Raw genomic sequence first — 20,560 nt, 5'->3', positions numbered from 1 at the left:
ATTTTTTAAGATAATTTATTAGTTATTTTTTTCTCTCAGTATGGTACTTTCTTTGGAAATTAACCATAATAATTCATATAGAAAACGTGAATAGAGTTTTGTAATGAGGTAAATTGTAATAGAGTAAAAACATTGAGTGTTTATGAAAAAAGTTTGCTTTTTATTAGCTACTCATCAGTTAAATATGTTCACTTAAAAATTATATTTAGCATGATATTAGAGTTCAACTTTTAGTAAAAAATAATATTCTTATATATATGGAATAATTGTAACATTGGCCTATATATTCGAAATAATACATAACAAATGTGACACATAGAGACATATAAAATAAAAACGTAATAAACGTTGATCAAGGCAATTTTTTAGGCCTAATTGAAGAACAATGCATAAAATGCTTCATTCAAGTTAGATTAACAGTTTTGCATAGTTTCCTTCTAGTGAATGCATTTAACAATACCGTTAAAGTAATATAACAGTACAATAATTTACATGGCACAAACAAAAAGTTAAGATTAAAATACCAGGTTTTAATCTTACTTAATGTAAACATTAATTGTTTACAATAAAAATACTTGTTTTCTGAAATGAATTTTTTAAATTAACACATAACTTACACAAGCACACATTCACACAAGTTGCAAGAGAAAATTCTAATGCATCTCTAAATATTTATTGTATTTTTGCAATCACAATATTTTTTCTAACAAAGGGTAAACACTTTGGATACATCTATAACAATCTATGAACTAAAGTACAACAAAGAAAAAAAAATTTAACTATTTTATAAGCACAAAAAATAGCTTGCAGAACCCTTTTAATGAGTTAAAATAAAGATGTATTTACATTTACTTAATTATAATATATCTATACATTATCTACAAAAATATATAAATAGAGAAAATATTTAATAATAAAACAGTCATTTTAAAAAAGATATGTCAATATTTATAATAGCATGAAGATAAATCCTGGCAAAGAGCAGCAAAATAAAGTATGATAAGAATATAATAACTGAAACTGCATTTAGGAGCATAGTCTCAAGATATTCAGTAAATAATATATATTAGGTTATTCATATTTTAAATAGAGTTTATAGAAAAGTAAGATAATGCAGAACAGTTCATAATCTACTACACCGTTTTAAAAACGAAAAACACAAATCGCACACATCGTGGAACAATCACATTGAGAATCTAGGCATCAGAGAACACAAAAGGTTAAAAATATAAATTATGGACAAAATAAAAGTATTGAATCATTATTCTAGAACAAATTTATCAAAGTTCAATTTTAAATACATAAATTTCATCAAGAAGTAATGTTATAGTTAAAAAATTACAAAACTGATTTGTTTTGTATCTAGTAAACAAGAGATTACGTTGTAAATGAACTGTTCAAGTAAGTTGAGTAATAATGCATCTGACACTTAAATAACTTAATTCACTCAAATAACATATACCAACTCTTCAATAAACTAATAATGATCACAGACATATATATACATAAACCACTTATAAATAATTTAATACGTACATATATATATATTCTCTATTTAAATTATTTTCATTTATACAATTTTATTTACACTTTATAAATTTTATCAAATATAAATTTAAAAACTTTACAAACATCTTCAGAAAGAATACTTTGATAAGGGAAAAAAAAACGGAATTTTAAAGAAATTAAAGTAAAATAATCTTTAATCAAATTAAGTTAAAAGAGCAACGAACCTTCCAAGTTGTATAAAATAAAGAATTTCAATCTTATTCACATTTCAACTAGTGAACAATTTCAACTTCAGATGCATTAGTTAGCAAAATAATTATATGTACTCTGAGATATATATTGCTTAATTTTTGACCCAAAATATTTCCAAAAATTTTATTTGGAAAAGTGACACATTAGTTAAGTTAAAAGGATATATTTTTTTGAATTAATTTTAATAACACAAATTTGCAAAATACAGGCTGCTTATAACTGTTTCACTACTCGTAGACTTTTGAATTACAGCCACAATATTTAACCTTTAGCTTATGCTGGTGTAATAGGTTTACCAAAAATCCAATTAAATCCAAAATTTACCAAGGTTTCAGCAAGATAAATGCAGTTAGAAACAAGGTTAAGCAAAATGAATACCATATAACAGACGTAAACTTGGAGAGATTTTTGAAAACTTTTTTTTTCACATTAAAATTAACGCCTAAAGTAAAATGACCCATAATAACTTAAATTACATTTCTTATACCAAACAATTTTTCAAGATCAGCAAATAGGAAACATTACTAAACACCCCTGTATTTGCACTCAACCTTCAACAAACAATGTATATGGCAGGCATTAAACTGCATTCAAGATATGTGTATCAAGCACAATTTCTATTATTCACACACAAAAACAGTACACAAGAGCAGCAAATGAAATTATTTGTTACCATATAAAAGCTGAAATTAATAACTGTCTGAAAATGATCCGGGGATCAAAGTGGGATAAAAATAACAAAAAGTTCAATGTGGATCTTAATAACATAAAACTTGTTTAATTATTCATGAATAGTATAGGTAAGAAAAAGATATTTTTACAAATGGCAATATGGACTATGAGCAATGATGATGTTTGCAGGTAAGTTTGGATTAAAGAAACTTCTCCAGTTTATTCTCCTAGAAAATAAGGAAATAAAAATAATAAACTCAAAATAGTACTAAATAATTATTGTAATTTTATGGGTGCCAATACTTGTTGACATCAACACCTGTACTTGTATGAGAATAAAATTTGTTTCAGATTTAAAAACACATTTTTACATGTAGGATCAACAAATTAATGAAAGATGAAAAAAAAAAAGTCTTTTTAAACATAATTATTACAAAAAGATTTATTTAAGGCCAATTTAAATTATTTTGACTCCCAAATAGCTAGAAATTAAAAAGTTTTGATTAAAGCTTTTCTGCAAGTGCTTTAAGCATTTAATTTTTTAAAAAAAGGACAGAAAAAGGATTATAGTTTTTAAATAGATTGTTTCAAATTTCTGTTTAAAAGTTTCTAATGCCAAACATACTTTAAAACCTTTTTTTTGTTAAAAAAATTTTAGTTAAAGGAGTTCAAGTCAATTATTGTTGGATTCCTTAATTATTTATATACTCACACAAAAATATACTCAGAAGTCACATTATGAAGGGGAAAACTTCATTAAAACAAATGTTAGAATTAATTAAAGTTTAACTTACAGTTCTGTTAGCGTCAAAAGCAACTTATCCAAAAATCTGATTTCCGAATATTTAAAAAAAAATTAATTCCCAATCAATAAATTATGAAAAACTTGAAATTTTGGGGATTCTATGAAAAGTTTATTCCCTTAATTATGAATATGAAGACTTTATAATTCTTTTGTAAATAACCATTTTTATTAAACAAGGATTTTTTAATTTTTATTAATACGAAAATTGACCTTTAACAAGAAATAAAAAGAAAATTTTTTCTTCACTTCCACTTATTTTAAATCTGTTTTTACACTTATCATATTTAAAATACAGTACAGAACTTGTTATCCGGAAATCCCAAAAACCGGAACGAAATTCGATAAATTTTCCNAACGATGAAGTAATACACTAACGATTATTTCCAAAATGATGGTAAGGTAAACATCTTTAAAAAAAGAACGAAAAACCCTGAAATCATATGAAGAAAAAAATTATTTTTTTTAAAAATGGCGGGAAAACTAATCGAATTTCGTTCCGGTTTTTTGGTTTTCTGATTTCCGGATAACGGGTTTTGTACTGTAATACGAAAATTGACCTTTAACAAGAAATAAAAAAAAAATTTTTTCTTCACTTCCACTTATTTTAAATCTGTTTTTACACTTATCATATTTAAAATACAGTACAGAACTTGTTATCCGGAAATCCCAAAAACCGGAACGAAATTCGATAAATTTTCCTGCCATTTTTTTTTAACAAAAATGTTTTTTTCCTCTTAAGATTGTAGGATTTTTCTTTCTTTTTTGAAAGATATTTACCTTACCATCATTTTAGAAATAATCATTAGTGTATTACTTCATTGTTTTTTCTTCTTTTTAAGATTATTTCCAAATAGTTGTTTTTTTTTAGTTGGGTTTAACAATAAAAAAAAACAGCTTTTTGTAGCGACTCAGAAAATCGGAAAAATCAGTTATCCGGAATAGCAATGATCTTGATTGTTCCAGATAATCGGTTCCCTACTGTAATATGATAGTTAAAAAGAAATTCAAATTGGTTAAAAAAGATTTATTTTGGATTTTGAGCGGCAATATGTAACAAAACTAGTTTTATCCATTTTTAATTTTAGATTAGCTTTTTTACAGGTTTTGCTTAAGTTCATTTTTTAAATGTCTTTAAGAAATTCTGATTAAAAAACAGTTATTAGTGCATTTTAAAAAACTTTACAGATTTCAGCTATTTTACAATAGTTAAATTATTTCAAAAACTAATATAAATACAAAAAATAGTTTTTCAAAAATAGTGTTTTTTTTCTTTTTTTACTAACTTAATAAATCAAATTTCAAAATCATTTTAAATCAAAAATTGGGATAAATTTTTTAATTTACTTAACTATAATGATTCTTAAGAACTCAGAAATGCACAACCTTTTTATGGATATAATAGGCACAAAACAGGAAAATACCATGTTGGGAGTCAACATGATATTGTATAGTATCAGATTTCTTAAAAATATATATTTTTAAAATTCATCCTCAAATTTAGAAATTACATTTTCTTCCTGATTTTTATGTACAAGTTTGAGAAATATACATTTCATAACAAGCACTGAATTCATTACCATAAACAAAATTTGCAAAACGAAAGGTTATAATCAACTTTAGGCTTCCACCAGAACAATAAAAAAACAAGAGTAGGTAAACCACTATAAAAACAAATTAATTTTGTAACAAAAAATATTTTATCCCAATTTGAATTAAAGTTTCTTTTTAAAAAACTTTTTTTTTTAAAAAAAGGTTTAATTTTACAAACCTCTAAAATCAATATTTAATACTGGTTAAAAGGCTAAGTCAGGGTGCGTAGCCAGATCTTTGAATCAAAAATATGCACTTTTTAAAAACTTTTCAAGCACTTTACAAAAATTCATATTCAATCAATGGTATTACAGGGTTCCCACTCTATGATGAGATTGAAATTCAAGGACTTTCCAGGACTTTTCAAGGACCTCAACAAAATTTTCAAGGACCTTAATCTAAGACCAATTTTAAAAATTATTCTCTTCTATTTTACTAGAAGCAACAATGCTTGTTGTGGCAATAATTAATTTCAAATATAATACCTAAATGCTTTGCCTATATAGAGAGANTAAAATCGAAATGTTCACCACCAAATAAATTGTCAAAGAAAAAAATCAAAATAAAAGTTAATATACACAAAATAGTCATAAAACGAAGTCAATTGAAATACTATTAAAGATATAATTTCATTTAAATCTGATTTTGTACTATTCATTGTAGCATTTTCAGGTGTTTTCAAGCAAGATATTGCAAAATGAATAAGAAAAGAAGTCACAAAAAATATATATGCACCCACAGGTTTACCGAATACGTAAAACGGGGACTGTGTTAAAAAACAGTATATCGGGGACGTTATGAAGGAATTATGCAATTTGAATCTAGTAACTAAATACCATCCTAATGAAATATATGGTTTAAAATTTTTTATTTTTTCTCAACATGTATTTTTTCAGCGCAAACGCAGACTTCATACACACTCGTCTTACACACCGTTAAACAGGGATTTTTTTAATTTTGCAGTAAGAATTATTATTTTTTTGTGATTTTGGGTTTGATTCTTCCAGGTATGATATCTAAATTTCAGTTTGATCAATATATAATTATAAAAAGCGTTAAAAACAAACATTAAAAAAATATCGATGCAGAAATAAAATGTTAATCATGTATTTAAACAAGGCTAAAAATTTAGCTTTGGGGACCTTTCTAACACACAGTAAACTGAGGACCCTTGTTTTGATTTGATTGTACAATACAAACATGATTTTAGATAATTTTAAAACAATAAATGTATTAAAGTAAAGTTTAGTTATTGAAATTAAATTTATTTTAAGTACTTAAATTAGAATTAGTTCATAATTAATGAATTGCTCATTTTATCTCATATTTAGAAGTCATTAAAATTAACCAAGTAAAACTGCAGTTTGACAAAAAAAATTTAAGTTATTATAATTAAAGTAATATAAAGTATTTATAATTAAGTATTTGCAATTAAAATAATTCTTCACTTGTGTATTTTTATCATTAGCATATTTATACTTAATTAAAATGTTTTTATTTTATTTATATTTCTAAAATAATCGATGTTAATAAATATTGCCTAAATGTTACATGAATAATACATAAATGAATCGAATTTCTTTCATGTAATGGTGTGTAAATAATGAAATTTTTTTAACTGAGAACGGGGAGTATATATCTATTCCAAGGAACTGGGGACTTCTGAAATATTAGCAACACACACTATCCCCGAATTGTACACAGTCCCTTATATTGAGTTGGTAGAACAGCGGGGACTGAAAAAAAAAAGAAAGAACAAAAATGCTTTTTTAAGCTATAATTAATCAAAAAATGTTTTGAAACCAATTAGAAAAGTCAATGATATTGTTTATCGAAAATAGAGTAAAAAAAAATTAATCCGTATCCATATAAATTATTTACATTTTAAGGGTTTTTTACTCGATTCTCTAACTGGGGACGTTCCCAGTTTGAAGGTGTGCCAGCATTTTACGGTGAAAATACAAGTATGTGTTCCCGGTTTACGGGTTACACACACATAAATATATATATACATTGAAAACATTTAATTTATGAATTGATACATTTGAAAAACAATTAAGACTATTTTGTGTGCAGCAAATTTATTATAAATTTTTTGTTGTTGTTTAAATGCAGTTTCATGGGATGAAAAGTATCAAATGTCTAATTTAATGCTATAAGAATCAATTTACAGCAAGAATCAATCTATAAGAATCAATTTACAGAAATATTTACAGCAAGTTTTTTTTTAAAACTTTTAAGATTATACTACTATATTAGAAAATATAATATGTCTGAAAATATAGCATTTGAAAAATGTTTAAATTATTTTGAAATAATGGAATGTTACTTTTGTAGTAAACTCAATAGAAGAGAGCTTTGTGATGATCTGCAACACCATGGAAAAATTCTAAAATTTATCTGTATTGCATGCTGCGGCGCAAAATATTTGATTCACAAGTTTTAAGAGGCAAGAATGTCGAACACTTAATATATGATAAATTAGCTGTTGTGCCAAAAAAGGGCTAAAAATTAATTAGTGAAGATGACTTAATTGGTGTAGGTGTAAATCAAAAGATAATTTCTTAAAACTTTTTTTATGCCCTTTCTTTAAATGTTCTGTTTAATTTTTGTCCGTGAATGCAAAAATATTTTAAAGACTTAAAATTAAGAAGATGAAAATAAACAATTCAATGAAATTTTTTTTTTCTCTTTCAAATATACTTACATAAGGTGTAAAAATCTTTACAAAACGAGGCTTTTTATCAGGAGGAGCATATTTAAAGGTAAAAGACATTCCTTCGTCATCTACTTCCCATTCCTTAATTGTTTCCCAATTAAAGTCAATTATCTGGGACTGAAAACAAATAAAAAAATAAATATATTAATTAAATACAATGCAATATAATCCTAAGAAAATCATAACAAATTCTACAAGATTACATAAAAATCTTCATGAATAGAAAGAAAACATTAAGCATTAAAACATAACAATGGTAAAACATCACAATAAACCTTTCAGTAGAATGACTAAACAAGATAATATAGAAACCTCTAGAGTTCCATCATCTTTACAGGCTTGTAGTTTGAAGTTGGTTAAACCTATACTGGCTACTACATGTCCATCTTTTCGGGCATCACAAGAGCAATGAGGAAAAGATATTTCACCATACCCATCTAGTTGTCTTGCTAATTTTAAGTACTAAAATAGATAGAGGAGATTAATATAGGACTAAATAATTAGAAGCAAGATATTTTAACTTTCACAAATTTTCAGAAAGAATAGCAAACTATTAGGTAATGATAATATTTTTTTGATAAAGAAAAATGGCTGAAGTTTAAAAATAAGTTACACAAAAAGAGTTGAATACACGATAGTTTTATTTAAGAAACTGGTGGGAAAATTAAGAAAAGTTTCTTTAATTTAAGAAACATTGCAAAGTTATTAAATCAATGTGTGAAGAAGTAAGGAAATTTGTTTAATTTGAAAAGATGTCTGCATTTTGAATAAAAATGAACGTTCACAAAAGTGTTAATGATTGTTGAATATACACAAATGCATGGGAAATTTTATTTAATCTTAATTATTTTAAGTGCAATAAAAAAACTAAAAGCAAAATGGATTCAGATGATACCTTATAAATAAAATATAATGAAAATATATTAAATAAACTTACACTCCTTATTTTTTTTATTATTTTCTTTGAACAAAAACCATTTTAGTAATAAAAGTACATGCTATAAAAAATAGCTGTACATACTATTTATACATATACCAGTCAATATTCATTCAAATAATCATAAAAGCAGTAAATATATTTAAAAAAAAGTTATATTTCTTTTTGATATTTTAAATACAGAGCTAGGTTTCATTTCTCTTAAAAAAAAAAACAAAACAGCAACAAAGTAAATCTAATTAAAGCTAAAAAAATTGTATTATAATTAAAATTAATGTCTAATTTATTATTTTTAATATTCTGAGACTATAACAGTAAAATTTAATTTCTAAGCATAAACAAAAACATGAAATTAAGTTACAGTTAGATATTTACTTCTAATTTACGTGATGAATCTTGCAGAGCTTTTAATTCATATAATTTGTTTCCAGGTTTAATTTGACCTTTATTTACATCATCAATGGCCTGAAATAAAATAAATGAAATGATTTAGTTTCGATTTCAAAAAGCAATAAATAAAAAATACAAGTGCAGTAATAAACAAGAACAATAAAGGACGAGTTTTAAATATTTTGTATTAGAACTGTTTTAATCATTAAAGTATTTGAATAAGTTCTCAAATGAAACCTTAAAAAGCAGCAATTTTTGTCATGAGAAAGTCATAAAAAAAATTCAGCTAATACCCTAATGGCTTGTTGCTAAGCATCATATACCAAAAATTTATAAGCAGTAGATGCATCAGAGATGGATAAAATATAATTGATTATATCATAATCTTGGTTACAAGAAATTCTTATCATCATAAATGATTAAACTTTTAATTGTGATTACACAAAATTACAAATTATGATCATACCAGTAATTATAATTACAACTAAAATGGAACTACAATTGTAAGAAATATAATCTACAATTATGAATAATAATTACATTTTATCTTAAATACAATTGTACTAATAATTTGGATTAAAGAAATTAATTGCAGAGATTAACTTTGTTTTCACATTTCTTTATGATTTTAAATCAAAAGATATTTTTTGTGAAGTTTTGGCAGATTAAATATTGTTTAAAATGAAAATTTTAAATTTCTAACCTGCCAGAAAAAATATGTTGCAGCTGTATTGTCCTCTGAAAGTTCTATTTCTTTACTAAGTGTAAACAACCATTTCCTTATGAGCAGACAAGTTGATGTGGCAGTACTATAGTTTTGAATATACAAATTATGTGGATATTCATTTAATTGTAATTTTCTTTCTGCAAAATAAATAAAACATTTAAAAATTGAAAAGTAATGTTTGTTTTAAAGGTATACAACTACAAGATAATTAGAACTGAAATACAAACCAAATCCATATTCCACAATTTCAAACAAAGCAAAATATTTCGATAGCTCTTTAGACAAACTAATTTTCTCAGTAACAGCCTAAAATTAAGAAGTATATATATAAATATATATATTAAATATGCATATATCAATAAATTCATTTAACTATTTAACTGATACATTTACTTAGAAGTGTTACTGGACTACATTATAATTAGTGATCCATCATCTATTGTGATACAATAAAATTTATGTTATGATAACATTTGCTTTTACTGGAACCCATAAACTTTCTTAACTCTATGAAGTATATTTTGTAAAGTCCTGATAAAAATTTATAGGAAATAAATGTGTCCAAATAAACTTTGCATAAACTACAAAAAAACATACTAAGCTTTTCAATGCGGTTTCATTTATAACGGGATCAGTAATTTTATGTAAATTCAAAATTTATTTCTTCAAAATTTATCTGCTTAATCGAATTATCATATGGAATTTATCAAATTATACTTATATTATCAAAATGCAAACAAGTGGTTTCAGTTATGAATAAAATAAACTTTATTAGGACTAAAGAAAAAAAAAATGTATGCTCTGTATGCTTGTAATGACATGAAAATGTTTGTTTGTACATGAGTGACCCATTTTCTGAATTGCAATAGTCAGAGTGAATGCTTTTCCCATAGAGTAAATATAAAGATAGTCTACTAGTGTAAGCTTATAAGTTAACTAGCTATTTAAAAATATAAAACAATATATTTAAAAAACCAAGCCAATCTCGATATATGCAGGCTATACGCTTCCACATAAACTGCTTGAAAAACATAGTATTAATAAGAAGAAAAAAAACATACTTAATGAAAAATAAGTAAATAGTTACAAGGAAGAACACTACCAGACTTTATGAATAACATTTTTTATTTAAGATATATTTAAAAAATAAAGAATATGAATGTTTAAATAACAATAAACTACTTAGCTTCATAAAGAAAAAGTTTTTTTTTTTATATATAATTTTAATAGGTAAAGAAAATTATCAATATCTGAATGCTTTTCCTTTCCAATTGTAAAAATTAAATCTAGTAATTTTTTATTACTTTTCCCATTACACAATTTTTTATTAATTTTTTTTATAAAAATGAAAGATAAATACTTAAGCAATTAAAATAGTAAAAGTTTTTTCTTAAATACTGCAGATTTAAAGAAGAAATAATATTAACATGATACACACTTGATAAACATCTTCAGTAGTGCTGTTTTTGCGGACATTAACAATTACAGTTGAGTGGTCAGGTAACAATATTTTCAGATCAACTGCTGCTGAACTTCCACCCTATAATTAAAATATAAATGTACTATAATAAGGGGTCTAATATTTGACAGACACTAGCAGACTTTAAGTACGGTAAAATTACTTGTAGAATTTTCTTTTACAAGATGTTTTGATAAATTATACATTCATATTTATTTCTAAATAGACCAAAGCAGTGCTTTAATTTATAATTTTGATTTTAATTTTCATATTTATAATTTTGACTGCTTTTTTTATTTTGTATTTTTTTGTGACCAGCCATAGAGAGACTGAATCCTATATTTTTCATAAATAAACTAAACAGTGTTATAGTACCAGTACTTCAAAGTTACAGGTCAAATAGTAAACCTATGGATAAGTAAAGATGAATTAGATCTTTAGTTTAAATACTATCGATAATGTTCATTTCGTAATCAACATAGAACATGGCATCAAAAACTAGTTTTTGATATCAAAAATTGGTTTAAATTAAACTATAGATTACAATATTTGATGATCCAAAACCTAGGAGGATGACAATTACAGAAACATGTGACTAATATAAACATGTAAACTAAGATGAAATAAACAATAATAAAGTAATAATTACAGTTCTAAGGAAAAAAAACTTTTTTTCCATTTTCCATTCCTAATTTTTTTAGTGTTCTTGTTTTCAAGCAATTTTTAGACTTAATGAAGTCCTTATAAAGTGCAACTTTTATTTTAGATTTTAATGTTATATTTTGCGATTTTTTTCTTTCTTTTGACAATTTTATGTGCAGATATGCTAAAAATCACAATATAATAAGAACTATTTTTTGTTTTAAATTAAATTTTTGAAAAGAACGTGTTTAAAAATATTACAGAAATGTTTGTTTTGTACTACATTTGGTTTCAAATTTTTTAATTATAGTAATTTTAATAAAAGCAAAGTTTTTGTATTTAATTTGAATTCATGTCAAAATTTAAGGCTATTAAAATATAATAAAAAAAAAGCATAATAAAAAAATATATATATACATATATAAACACTTTCATTTTACAGTAAACAAAAAGAAACTGAATATATATATATAAATGGACCTTTATTAAAAAAAAGTGGGATAGACATTTCTTAATGCACACCCTTGCCCAAAACCCAAATTATAACATTACAGTCATTAATAAACAGAGTTGTACAAAAAAAAAACATTAATTTTAATATAATAAAATAGATGATTTAAAGGAGTCGCTCTTTGAACAATTCAAATTTTAAACTTTCAAATTACTATACCGCTTTATGCAAGGGTATGGTAGCAGAGATAATCACTAGAACACTTTTAGGCTTTTTCTATAGTTAGAATGTGAAAATTCTGTTATACCAAATTCTGTGTTTGATTTTCATAAAATTTTCCTGAATTTAATTTACTAAGGAAAAAATTGCAGAATTTTACAGTTAATAACAGAAGTTTTCGTTAATTTAAGAGAATATAAGGAATGTTTTTTTTGGATATAAGAAATACTGATGCTAAATAAAATATTGCACCTCCTTGAAAATTATTTCTAAATAGTTTTGAATGCAATATATAAACTACATTTTATAGCTCAATGTTAAAAAAACAGTGGTAGACGTATATTATGTAGCAGTAACTTAAAATACAGATAGGTTAGATTTAATTATTCGCCATGCATTACTTACATTTTCATCATCCATATCAGTTAGGAACTCTTGCATGATGTCATTTTCAGCTATAACTCTCACAGCACAAACTACAAATACATTTATTAATGACATTAATTAGCATTGTTGTACAATAAAAGCAAGAGGCAAATGGATATAGTTTCATTACGAAAAGTATATTTCCATAATTGTGTATATTTCCAGAGATTGTAACAAGTTTTTATTAAATAACATGTTTAATTGTTGGTAATTTCTAAGATTTTATGAATTATATGCATTTCAACTATGTATAATGCGTGACATACCACAACAACAATTAGAGAGGGAATAATAAGAAGGGGAGCTTACTATCCAATTATTATTATTATTATTAAAAAACAAACAAACAGATTATTTAAAGGTAAATCAGATAAATAAAATATATTATAAACAGCAAAAAACATACATTCATTTTATTACTTCTATAAATAAATCCAGATTTTTATAAAATTTCTTAAGTAACAGTTTAAAAATAGTATTTTTTTTTAAATAAGTTTTTTAATTAAAAAGATTTTTCTTAATTTGTTATTCAAAAACTTAGCTTCTTCAGTAGAGTGATTTTTCATGCATAAATATTTTTAATGGCATTTTATGGTTTTTGAAATGCTTAAGCATTTCAATGACACAAAACTATTTTAAAATGTAAGTTGAAAACATAATTAGTTTCAATGCATTAATTTCAATAAGGCATATTTTTTAAATGCTTTGTTAAAGTTCCATTCACATACTTAAATAACAAAATTACAGCACAATGTAAGTCTATAAATCTAAAACACAGATGGGGAGCAATATTGAAATACTATAGAGCTATACAGTTCTTGTCTCTCTTTAATTCAAAACAGTATAATTGTCCTTTAATGTTGTTAAGTACAATACATTTTAAAGAAAACTAAGTGAATATGAAAAAAAAAATGACAGCAAAAGGAATAGTAACATAAAAGTTTAAGAAAAAGAACAGCAGAAAATTTCAATAGACAACGGAAGAAAAATACTTTGAATTAATAAACTCATATTGACAAAAAGTTGATAATAGCAGATACAATATACCATTGATTAAAATGCATAAAGTTAAGAGAAAACAAACCTTTCTCAAGATATTGCTCTAGTCCTCTTCGTCGTGCATCAAGTTGTTGATCTGATAATGTAAATGGCCATTTCCCAGGAAGTTTTGGAAAATTGAAATCGGGAAATTCTTTCTTAAGATTCAAATGTAAATTGGAAAATTCACGATATCTACGAGAACATAAATGCCTTCCAGCCATGTATATATTGAATACCTATGTGCAAAGAAAAGTAACTCTGACTATATGGCAAAATTAGAAAATTTGACTTCTGGTCAGTGGCAAGTTATAGTGTTTTTAACAGTGGTCACATTTTAAAAGTTTCATACTTTTCTTTTTTAAACATCGGCCACATTTTGAAACAAGGCAATTTTTTTTTCAAAAATTTAAATTATTTAAACAATTAAAAAAATTGTTAATCTTAATAATGTCAGGGAATTCTTTTGAAGCACTTTTCGAAATATAGTAAGCATTATACAGGGATGCCACAGAAAAAAATGGATGAAATAGTTGCTTTTAGTACCCTAAAGCATGAAAATAGTTGCCGAAAACTATGAAAGTAGTTGCCTAAATAAGAACAAAAATTCATCAAAAATATGACTAAAATTTTGTTAATGACTTAATTGTCATATATCAATGATCATATAGCAATACCATGATCCATTTAGTCAAGTTAGTGGGAAATGTGATAATTTTTATATAAACGTTAGTGCTCTAGCACAATTTTCCCTTTAATCAAAAATTTATCTATGAAATATATATATATATATAGCAAAAAGTGACTACCCAAATTCGAAATTCACGCATCGTTATATCGTATTATTTTTTATTTTTTAAATCATGCGGAATTTCGAAGCAATAACCATTGAAAAGGCGATTGAGACAGGAAATAGACTTACAATGAAATCTGCAGATTGAACGGATTAAAAATTGAAGACTCAAATTTGCAATTCAAAATTTTCAACATTTTTTAAGAAAAAAAAGTTCAGTGTGTTCAAAAGCTATCGCGGACAGCAGATTTTAAACCCAATTTATGCTATAAAAATTAAAAAAAAAAAACATCGCTAGGAGTACAGAAAAGTCTCCCAATAGCCCCCTCTTCCTGAAAATAGTTGCTTTTTTAGCCTTTTCAGGCCAAAAAAAGTTGCCATAGTCGCCTCGTGCCAAAAATAGTTGCAAATAGTTGCATTTTAGTCGCCTGTGGCAACCCTGATTATAAGATTTTTTTTCAGGATAAATTTTTTTTTTTTTTTTAAAAGTATGAAATAAATTCCAAACATCATGAAATACTTATAAATAATTCTATACGGATTAAAATAAAAAGTAACAAAATCCACATGAGCATAGATGGGAGTATGAATAGCCCTCGTGCATTTTATTTATTTTATAGATTGGATGCATACGTCTACCAAAAGGAGCTGATATTCTTTTCAAATGGGAGCATTTTTTATGAAAAAAAATGCTAATTGGGTGATGACTGCTAGATAATTTTTTAATTGCTATTTGTTAAATTCAGTTGCTCTGTGGCCATTGGTGCCTGTCAATTTTGCCCTACAAATTTAACTATAGTTACTTTCATAGTTATTGATTCTATAATCTACACATTATAAACAATATTTTTGCATCAAAGTAGGTATTGAACTGAAGTAATCATAATTTCAATTTAAGTTCAAATAAATAGTAAAACTGCATAAGATATGAATGAATGGATCATCAGTAACACTGTTATAATAAATTTTAAATGGCTATTAAACTAATTTTAATAAACTTTAACATTGCAAAAGGTAAAAATTCTAAGTGTCAAAAAATGTAAATCTTTCAACAAGTTTTTTTTTATAGAAATGTAAATATTTCTAACTAACTGAAACATGCTTAACCCACTGATGATTCTGCAGGTAAAAAATTATATTTTAACCTGCAGTCTTCTCTGCATAGCAAAACCCGCTTCTTCATGTTATTAGGTAGAAAAATAGTGTATAGGGGAGCAACGTTCTTCCAATTTTTCTAAACCACCAGAGGGTTAAACTACATTTTAAGGTTTTAATTTTTAAATAAATTATAAAACACACAGTTTAAGGATTTATAAAATAATTAAAGAAGTAATCAATTTGTATACAGAATTTTTTCTTTCTAAAGTTAAAAACATGTCATAATAAAACTCTTTTTTAAAAGAAAACAAAATGTGCAAAATTTTAGCTGTTTATAAATTTGAAAATATTATGCTTTTACTTACTCTAAAAATATGTAAAAAAAATTAATATTTTTAATATTACACTGAGGAATAATTTATATAAAATAGAATTCTTCACGATTTCTGTAAGCGAAATTTTTTCTGAATCAAAATTACAAATTATTTTAAATAAGTGTCTTTATAGATCTATCGTGCGTAAATATTTTTGCACACAGTACATAATTCTTTTTTTTTGATTAAAAATTTTTAAACTTAGTGCAAACTTATAAATTTTCAAGTCATTATTTTATATTGATACGCATTTTTCTTTTTGTCACATCAATCATTTGTAAGGAATGGTCCCTTAACTAATGACTGATAGAGCTTCAACTATATAATAATTTGAAATAATGGTAGGATAAAAACTCCTTCTCCCCCAAAGCATGTATAAGTAGCATCGTAAATGAAACAGACGTTTATTAAATTTGTTATTTGCATCAAATTAAGAAAAGATGCAATAGATCTTAACAAATGAAAAATTCATGTGTGAGGTAAAATGTTTCCAGATATTTCACTTCCATCATATCATCCTCAATAAATGTGGAAACTTTTTAGATAAATTGTAAAAGGATTTTTGTGTAAAAGTGGGCCAAATAAATATTTTTTAGAGAAATAACTTACAACAAACTTATCTCCTTTTTCAATCCAATTATAATCTGGAATTGAAATGGGTAATGAACGTTTTTCACTGTAGTCAATGTAAGAATAGCCCGATGACTCATCGCTCGGTTCTAATCTTTCAGCTTCCTGCAATTTATATTAAAAAAGAAAACATTTAAAAACTTTGAAGGGCTAAGTAATTATGAACAGAAAAGAACAGGAAAAAAACATATTAAGGCCACATGACATTAACTTATTTATTATCATTTAAAAACAAATAAAGAATAAAAGTAGTAAACATAAACAAAATTTAAATGCAAACACTGATAATAGAAATAAAATCAAATGACTTGGAAGTTTAAACTGTAGGAAATATGTTACACAATAGAAGATCAAACTTAAACATTATTCTTTTCATTGATTTTGAATATTATTTTTGTTATGAGCGAAGTGAAATACCAGGAGGATATCCTTTTCTGCATGCTAAAACAAAGCGATTTGTATGGTATATTATATTTTTCAAAAGGCAAATAAAGATAATAAGAACATATAAACAGGATAATAAAGCAACTATATGACATAATAAGTTTATGCTTAATATATGCTTCGGCACTACTAGCATGAAGGTAACCTTGCTTATTTAGATCTAGATAAAGATTATTGCAAAAACGGAGTTTGATATTGCTTTTATTTTTACTATATAAAATAGTAGAAAAATAACATTTTTGATGATGAAATGGTAAAGTTTTCATATAATGTTACAGCTTAATTGTTAATTCAAACAAAAAGAAAAATTTATAACTAAAAATTTAAATGCCAAAATACATTTAAAGCATAGATCTTTTCAGCACATCATATGGAGGAAAAAAATAGACATGTAATTATCACTTTTTATAACTTGCCTATGCACGTTACAAAACTAACTCTTGCAACATATTTATGAAGCTTGGATCAGAGTTGTAACAAAGCATATTTGGCCTTGTTAAATAATATTGTGTGCATATATTGCTATATTTTTAACTTTGCAGCAGAATGGTAACAGAATTGTTGCCTGCATTTGATATAAATCCGCCATTTATTTATGAAATGTCCGTTTCAGCTAATTAAAAAGTGACTAACACAAGTGAACTTTGAATTTAAAAATGCTGCAATCATTGATACTGTTTTCGGCATGTGGTGCCACTAAAAATGGTTGGTGAGAAAATAATTGCCGTGGAGAAGAATAACAAATCAGTTCTATTTAATCAAAAACAAGAAATAAACTAAGAAAAATAATAACTAATGACTCTTTAACATTAACTATAACAATCAACTTTATATAGATGTTTAAGCCAAATAATAAGTGTAAAGATTTTGAGTGGCTTCTATCACTTGATTGCTCAAAATTATACTTGAATTCATAAATTCTTTTAAATCATTGATAAGTAGAAATTACACTATGTATTTTGCAACGATAAGTAATAACGGCACTAAACCACAATTTGAATTTATAGTCAATTTTTACAGATTTAAATTTAATGTTATTTATAAAAAAAATTATTTTAAATATGATAAAGATATTAGACAATGTACAGTGTAATTTTTAACAATGCTATACATAATACAGCAGAATGTTTAGCTTACTTGAGCTGTAACAGATATTATAGTGAGAGTCAATTTATCACCACCAGACTTGATTAAATCAACAACTTGTTTGTGAGTAGCTCCTTCTACATTTATGCCATTTCTAAAATAATAGAATTAAATCTGGTAAAACAAGAAAAAATATTTTGACAAACTTTTAGGTTAACGGCAAGTATTAAAAAATTAATATTAAATAAGAATTCTAATCTGCCAACTCTAATTGTTTTGAAATTTTTAACACAATACAAATAGAAATGTTTAATATATATATATGTACAGAATATTAAACAATGAAAACTAATAATTGAGAGTTCAAATATTTTTTATTTTCTTTTTTATCAAAATGTGGCGCAAGTGGTAAAATTGTTTCCAATTACTAAAGATAAATCACATCAGAATTATAAAAATTGTACCTATACAGAAATCCAGAGAGTATTTAATCTATTAATCCATACCAAATAATTTTGATTCTTTTTTAAATACGAAATCACAGTCTCTTTTGTAGCAATAGTTTCTGAAACTAACAAATCAAAGGTTCTGATATTTTGAAGTTATTCCTAATTATTTTAAAAAATAACTTAACTAAACAAACTTTATACAAATGAAATTTATACATAATTTTAGAAATATAGTCAAAAATTGTGAAAAATAATTTATAAAAAATGACTTCTCATGAAAGTCACTAATACTCAAAAATAAAACTGTGACCTTTCTAAACTGATGTCAAAGAATTTCCTAGAAGTTTTTGTAACCAGTGGCAAAAATTTTGCATAGATTCTTTGTTGTTACATAAATAATAGGTTGCTAATTATTTACAATTGCCATTATAGATAAACTAAATAATTCTTTTAAAAAAAATTATTACAAAACCAATTTTCGTTTAGGGGTTTATAAAGGTACTCCAAACTAAAAATAATTTATTTCCCCTTGACTTGTAATTAAATTCCATTAATTTTCAGATTAATAAAACTCTGACTCCCTTGTTCTGAAACCATCTTCAGGAGTCTGCCCAGACCGAATTTACTACCGTTTAGCGGTGCCTTCACAAATTCAACTTCAGGAAAATTTTACAAAATACTTTTTCTTAAAACCTTATTTTTGTATTCCGTACGAAGCGATAAACCCAAATTTTTGTATTGATTTTTTAATATAATTTTTCACAAACTATGTCTAAATTTTCACAAAATAGGTACCTTTCAGACAAACCTAGACAGACCGCTGATCTTGTTGTCTGTTCGTGTTTTGGTAACAGATGTCCTGGGAGAGAAATTAAGACTTTCGCAAATTTACCCTGAACAAGCCTATTTTTTATTATTCTCTGTACTCAGCAAAAAACTATAAAAATTAAACTTTTAGTTGTGATTTCTAAATTCAAATAAGTAATTTTCAAAATTGACATTTAAATAGCTAGGCTATATCTAACTTGAATCATTTTATATAAATTTGTATGAATGCAGAGGTCACCATTGCTGACTTTTGATAATTTTCAAAATGTATTCCAAAGAAAATGTTAAAGTGGTATTTTTGTAACATTATTTACAGTGTTATTTTTATTATTATTACAAGTGGTATTTATAGTTACAAGTGGTATTTTAATACACTCAATTTTTAAAACATGTTTAAGTAGTTCACTGGTACACCTGAGTTTTATGAAGATAATACAAATCATTTCGATCAGTTTTCAAAAAATCATCTATTTGCTTAATATGCTTAACAATTTTAACTATCGTGCCAATGACGTGCGAAATTGACAAATAATCAATTACACAAAATGCAGACTAATTTTTAAAGAAAAGTTTATGAGATAGTTAAATGAGTTTCTAAGTTAAGAAATAGCTAATTCTGTTTATCTTATCTGTTTCTTTCCATTGACATATTTGTTTACGTAAGCTGTCTACACTTACACTTCAAGTATACGATCTCCTTTTCTTATGCCAGCTTTTTCAGCAGCTCCTTCTTTTAGAACGGCACTTACATGTTGTAAAGGGGCATAAAGTTCACCATTAATACTTTTTAAGGGGCCTCCTTCACTGACTTGACCACGGACATTAAATCCAAAACCCGTTTCGGTTTTGTAAATAGTGACTACTCGGGGGCCGCTTGTAATATTACTGTCATCACAACCCTCCGAGCTGTCATGTTTACTATTTTCAGAATATGGATTAAACGAAAACCGATCAGGGACGGTTTCGGCCATTCTTTTAAATTACTTCAATTAACAATTAAAGATATGCCAATTTCCGCAATT

The 20,560-nt window shown here is 25.4% G+C and overlaps 1 protein-coding gene across 1 annotated transcript; it reads right to left on the bottom strand.

Moving 5' to 3' along the window:
* Positions 1–1,789: 1,789 nt before the first annotated feature.
* On the bottom strand, positions 1,790–20,509 carry LOC107445503 (sorting nexin 27). Its single transcript, XM_071183540.1, has 12 exons — positions 20,217–20,509; positions 18,313–18,415; positions 16,711–16,836; positions 13,883–14,075; positions 12,778–12,848; positions 11,040–11,141; positions 9,829–9,907; positions 9,578–9,738; positions 8,860–8,949; positions 7,860–8,009; positions 7,495–7,664; positions 1,790–2,660 (listed from the first exon to the last, which is right to left on the bottom strand). Exons 1-12 carry the CDS (start codon positions 20,507–20,509, stop codon positions 2,579–2,581), a joined length of 1,620 nt encoding a protein of 539 aa, XP_071039641.1. The 3' UTR covers positions 1,790–2,578.
* Between the last annotated feature and the right edge of the window lie 51 nt (positions 20,510–20,560).

The sequence above is a fragment of the Parasteatoda tepidariorum genome, chromosome 7, assembly GCF_043381705.1.
Source record: "Parasteatoda tepidariorum isolate YZ-2023 chromosome 7, CAS_Ptep_4.0, whole genome shotgun sequence".
NCBI lineage: Eukaryota > Metazoa > Arthropoda > Arachnida > Araneae > Theridiidae > Parasteatoda > Parasteatoda tepidariorum.
This window is presented reverse-complemented; position numbering and strand designations above follow the sequence as displayed.